At 38.9% G+C, this 5,584-nt stretch overlaps 1 protein-coding gene across 1 annotated transcript; it reads left to right on the forward strand.

Moving 5' to 3' along the window:
- Positions 1-260: 260 nt before the first annotated feature.
- LOC124847884 (AP2-like ethylene-responsive transcription factor CRL5) lies at positions 261-5,016 on the forward strand. The gene is made up of 9 exons (XM_047325475.2): positions 261-1,154; positions 1,405-2,062; positions 2,364-2,446; positions 2,609-2,617; positions 2,726-2,814; positions 2,891-2,964; positions 3,051-3,101; positions 3,196-3,272; positions 3,711-5,016. Exons 1-9 carry the CDS (start codon positions 815-817, stop codon positions 4,373-4,375), a joined length of 2,046 nt encoding a protein of 681 aa, XP_047181431.1. The 5' UTR covers positions 261-814; the 3' UTR covers positions 4,376-5,016.
- The last annotated feature ends 568 nt before the right edge of the window (positions 5,017-5,584 follow it).

Genomic DNA, 5,584 nt, shown 5'->3' on the forward strand with positions numbered 1-5,584 from the left:
TTTATAAATAATATATCAATTTATTTTAATGTACTATTTGTATAAATTATTGATTAAAAAAAATATTAGATATGGTGTGGTTAAATAATAACAATGTACTTTTTTTTTAGTACACCTGTTACATATATAAAATGTAAGAATATTTAATTATATATATTTTATTATTTTGTCTACCTGAGGTCTGAATCTTTTTCTATTTTCCTTCCGTCTATATCTTGGTTATGTGTGCAATAGATTCACCTACTAGCATTGAAGTTTTCAGAAGCTGTCCAAAAAAAGTTCATCACACCGTTACCATATTAGGCTCTTTCTTCTTATCCACTTTGCTATTTCATTCTGGGTTTAATATAGGGTTTAAGAAAAAGCTAAGTGGGGTGGCAGATTTTTCTTTTCTTATTTTTTATCAACAAAAAATATATAAGAAAAGAGAAAGAAAGAAGGTAAAAGAGCTTGTGTGTGTGTGTATATACATGCCCACATACCTACACAGATCCCTATGGAATGAAGTGGGTGCTCCCAGTTTCACTTGCTTCGTAACTTATTCCTTCTGCTTAGTTTAAAGAGACCAGTTTTGTTACGAGAAAGGAGAGAAAGAGAGAGTTTGCAAAGTTTGGTTCTTGTAGTTGTTGTTGTTCTTGGTGTGAGAAAAAACTTGTTTTTGCTAAACAACAAAAACCAAGTCTTCATTGTGAAGGAGATTATTACTACTACTATTGTTCTTGTTATTATTTTGATATGATTTGGTTCTTTCAAACCTTTTCCAAGTAATTGAGTCGAGAAAGGAAGAAAAAACAAGACAGGAAAAGAAGCTAAGATGAAGTCGATGAATGATGGCAACGCTGATGATGGGAACAATCATAACTGGTTGGGGTTCTCTCTCTCACCCCACATGAAAATGGAAATTACTTCTTCTGCTGACCCTCCCCATCATCACCATCATCACTTCTATCATCACCCTCAGGTTTCTGCAGCTGCAGCACCTTGCAACACTGTTCCTACAGGCTTTTATATTTCCCCTTCACACCTTAACCCCTCAGGAATCTGCTATGGCGTTGGAGAAAACGGTGCCTTTCACCCTCCCTTGGCCATGATGCCCCTCAAGTCAGATGGCTCACTTTGCATTATGGAAGCTCTCACCAGATCACAAACCCCAGGTAGTCCTTCTTACCCTCTTCCATGCATTCAAAACTTTCCTTTCTTCAAATTTTCTCATCTCTTGGTTCTCATGGTACGATTTCAGTATTACCGAGTATATTTACTTAACTTTTAAACCAAAGTAAAACACTGATTTTGATTCAATACAAGTATGTTAAAAAGGGTAGCTAAGTTTTGTTTTTGATTTTATTGCTTTGCAATTTACGACATAAGTGTATATTTTAAGAGGGTTTTGTGGTCTTGTTGAAGTGATGGTGCCAACCACATCCCCAAAACTGGAGGACTTCCTTGGTGGTGCAAGTATGGGAGCTCAAGAGTATGGAGGGCATGAAAGAGAAGCAATGGCTCTGAGCCTTGACAGCGTCTACTATAGCAGCCAGAATGCGGAACCTGAAGCCAACAGAGGCCATCCTTCTTCTCTGGGCCTTCTTTCTGACCCCTTCAGGCAACAAACCCACCCATATTACTCTGGGCTTGGGATTTACCATGTGGAGGAGGAAGCCAAGCAACCACACGTGACAGTTTGCAGCTCCCAAATGCCTCAAGTGGTGGAAGAAGGTGTTGCTTGCTTCAAAAACTGGGTGCCACCAAGGGGATATTCTTCCACTCAACAGAATCCGGAGCAGCAGCAAGTGAATAATAGCAGTGGCATGGGGGAGGGTCACGGTACTTCTGGGAATGCTGGTGTTGGTTGTGGGGAGTTGCAGTCTTTGAGTTTGTCTATGAGTCCTGGTTCTCAGTCTAGCTGTGTCACAGTTCCAACTCAGATCTCATCTTCCAGAACTGAATCAGTAGCTGGGGATGCCAAAAAGAGAGGCTCTGCTAAGCTTGGCCAGAAGCAACCTGTGCATAGGAAATCCATTGACACATTCGGCCAGAGAACTTCTCAGTATAGAGGAGTGACAAGGTTGGTTTACTTCACTTCACCTCGTCCCTTTATCTCTCTAATAATTTCTTTTGCGGCAAAAATCTGAACTTTCATGTAAACTAACGAAAGTATTGCTGCTGTGCTGAATCTTGTTCTTCGATTTTCCATATAATTGTCATTACCTGATCCTCTCACTTTAGTTCCACTTTTTAATCATTTTGTACTTTATTTATTTAGTCAAGTTCATGGTGGTTCTACTTTTTTGAATTAACTTATTGTTTTGTTTGCCTTCTTTTTAAGCCAATTGTTTTGTGGTGATGTATTGATGTTTGTGTATCAGGCATCGATGGACTGGAAGATATGAAGCACATTTGTGGGATAATAGTTGCAAGAAGGAAGGGCAAACCAGGAAAGGACGACAAGGTTAGTTTCCAAAAACTAGAGTCATTGATAATCTAAAAGCCTTTTATCACTTTGAAGTATTTCTCCTTGTTTTTGAGCTGTGCCCACTAACTTTCTATCACCTATTGTGTGTTCACAATGTGGATGACCGTTGACCACTCAACAAAACGTTGCATGTCACAGTTTATTTGGGTAAGCTACTACTCCTTTTTCAAGGGTCTGCATATTCAATGTTCTTGTTTTTTTTTTCTTTTCTAAATGCTAATTTGATAAGCGTTGAATTTTCTTTATGAACTGAAGGTGGTTATGATATGGAAGAGAAAGCTGCAAGAGCATATGATCTTGCGGCTCTCAAGTATTGGGGACCTTCAACTCACATAAACTTCCCGGTATGTTTCAAAAGTTAGCATTTCTATCTCGTAATCTTGTACTCCTAGGAGTCTCATTTTCTTTTCTATTTGGCAGCTAGAAAATTACCAAACTGAACTTGAAGAAATGAAGAATATGAGCAGGCAGGAGTATGTGGCCCACTTGAGAAGGTGCACCCATTATTATCATTATTATTGTGCTAAAAGCTATCGATTATTTTTATTGTTTAATGATGATGTTGGTGATTGCTTTGCAGAAAGAGTAGTGGGTTTTCAAGGGGTGCATCAATGTACAGAGGAGTGACAAGGTTCAATGCTGTTTCTCTGCCACTTTTTTTATGTATTACAGAGATTAAACATGGTGGTTAAGTAGGCTAAATCCGCTTTTTCATTGTTGCGCAGGCACCACCAACACGGTAGGTGGCAAGCAAGGATAGGCAGAGTTGCAGGAAATAAGGACCTTTATCTTGGGACATTCAGTAAGTCCTTCCAGAAAGTTGTTACATTTCCTCGTACCACCTTGCCAAATCTTTCACAGCAATATCGGTGGTTATTTTAGCATTCAAAACCTGAAACTGTAACACTAATGTTTATGATGTATATATTCTTAGGACTTTGTTATTAATGCTATTATGCTGGTGCCTGGCAATGTTTTCTATAAGGCTGTTGATATGGCCACTTTGAACAGCAACGGGTCACTTTTTTTAAAGCTGTTCTCCCTTGAAAGATTAAAAAAGTGGTATCTAAATAGTAATATCTCTTCAAGAATGATTTCCAGAAAGTTCATTTTTTTTTTCTAAATACCAATGCCCTTTGGATTTTATATTTCAACTACATTCATGGTCATGCATAGTAAAAGACTATTTTAAAAGTCGCATTTGATGTTGATAGTGTATTTTTTTAATGAATTAAATTAGGTACTCAAGAAGAAGCAGCTGAGGCATATGACGTAGCTGCAATCAAATTTCGTGGGGTGAATGCTGTTACCAACTTCGACATCTCAAGATACGATGTTGAGAGGATCATGGCCAGCAACACCCTTCTTGCTGGAGAGTTGGCTAGAAGAAACAAGGAAAGTGAGCCAAGAACTGAGGCCGTAGAGTACAACGGTGTGTCAAGCCAACAAGAAGCTGAGACTGTGAACAACAATGAGAACAATGAGAAGGGATCATCGGATTGGAAGATGGGTTTGTATCATCAGCAACAGCAACAGTCAAACAACAACTGTGACATGAAAACCATGAAGTGTGGAAATTATAGAGGTTCTGCTTTCTCTGTGTCCCTACAAGATCTCATTGGGATTGACTCAGTAGGATCTAGCCAGGCCATGCTAGAGGAGTCTACTAAGATAGGTGCTCATTTTTCAAACCCCTCCTCGCTGGTCACCAGTTTAAGCAGCTCAAGGGAAGGTAGCCCTGACAAAACGGGTCCCACCATGCTCTTTCCTAAGCCTCCGGTGGGGTCAAAGGTTGTCACCAGCCCTATTGCTAATGGTGTGAGTGTTAGCTCGTGGTTTCCCTCTCAAATGAGGCCAGTCTCTATGTCACACTTGCCAGTTTTTGCTGCTTGGAGTGATACCTAGAACTGGATCATGGTTTGGTTTGGTTTCATAAACGTGTTTGGAAGCTGGTGGAGAAGTAAGAACTCGTGTATGAGATGTGGAAGATAGCTTGTGAAAGGGAAGAAAAATATATGATGTGAAACCAAACACGCCATAGCCTATGTCATGTGTAATGTGTTAAATTTTGCATGTGAAATGGAGCGGGAGAAAAGAAAAGAAAAGAAAAAAAAAAGGTAGAGTGGGGGTGGGGGAGAAGAAAATGGAAAATGAAAAGATATTGGGGTTTGAAGATTCAGAATATTATGTTGTTATGCAAAAAGACATTATAGTGCAGGAATTTTGGGGATTAATTAGGGGCATGTGGGGGCCATTTATCTGTCATATTTCTGTATCTTAGTGGAACAAGAGCTTTCCAATCGTAGCCTTTTGGATCTATATTGCGAATTTGAGAAGGAAATGTGCAAATAGGAGGGAAAGTGGTTTATTTAACAAGAGGACTAATGATTAATGCAGTGAAATGATGTTTGACGATATGAAAGTGGCCCTTAAATTATTGAGTTTGCTTTTTTTGGAGTTTTACCTTTTCTTAGGTCCAGCTAAGTACAAAACCAACTCCATGTTTGTCAATAATGCAAAAGAGCCACCCCTTTGATCACATTCTCTCGATTTGTTGTCTCTGTGTTCCTCAATCTGCATAATATCATCATTGCACCTAACTTTCTTATCTTGAACTTTCTCCAAAGACACAATACTCATTCAAAAAGAAAAGGCTTGTCGTAGATATTCTTGCACTAAAGTTTCTGGCTGCCACATTTGTCATAATTAGTCAAGCCACCCATAATTTTACTTTATGAAAAGAAATATATATAACATACACATTATGCGGTTAAAATCTCATGTAATTTCACTCCTTCCTTGACAAATCCAAATTCCAAAGAGACATTTGTGCGACGTAAAAGTTGTTCCATGTCTTGGTGTGGAATCATGATTAGACCCTTAACAAACATATATAAATGGAGTTCCTTTATATGTATCGAGTGTGTGTTTGGTTTCACTCCCACGTGTGTACCCCTCGTGTTGTAATGAGTTGTGTTTTGTGCTTGATTGCGCAGTCTTGATATTCTTGACCGTAAACATGGGACGACAAGGAGGAATTAGTGCCGTCAAAGCTGGAAATGGTTCCTAAGTTGTGTCGGGAATAGCTGTTTTCTTTTCTGCATGGAACAATAA

The sequence above is a fragment of the Vigna umbellata genome, chromosome 1 (assembly GCF_029865625.1).
Source record: "Vigna umbellata cultivar VRB3 chromosome 1, Vumbellata_1.0, whole genome shotgun sequence".
NCBI classification, from domain to species: Eukaryota; Viridiplantae; Streptophyta; class Magnoliopsida; order Fabales; family Fabaceae; genus Vigna; species Vigna umbellata.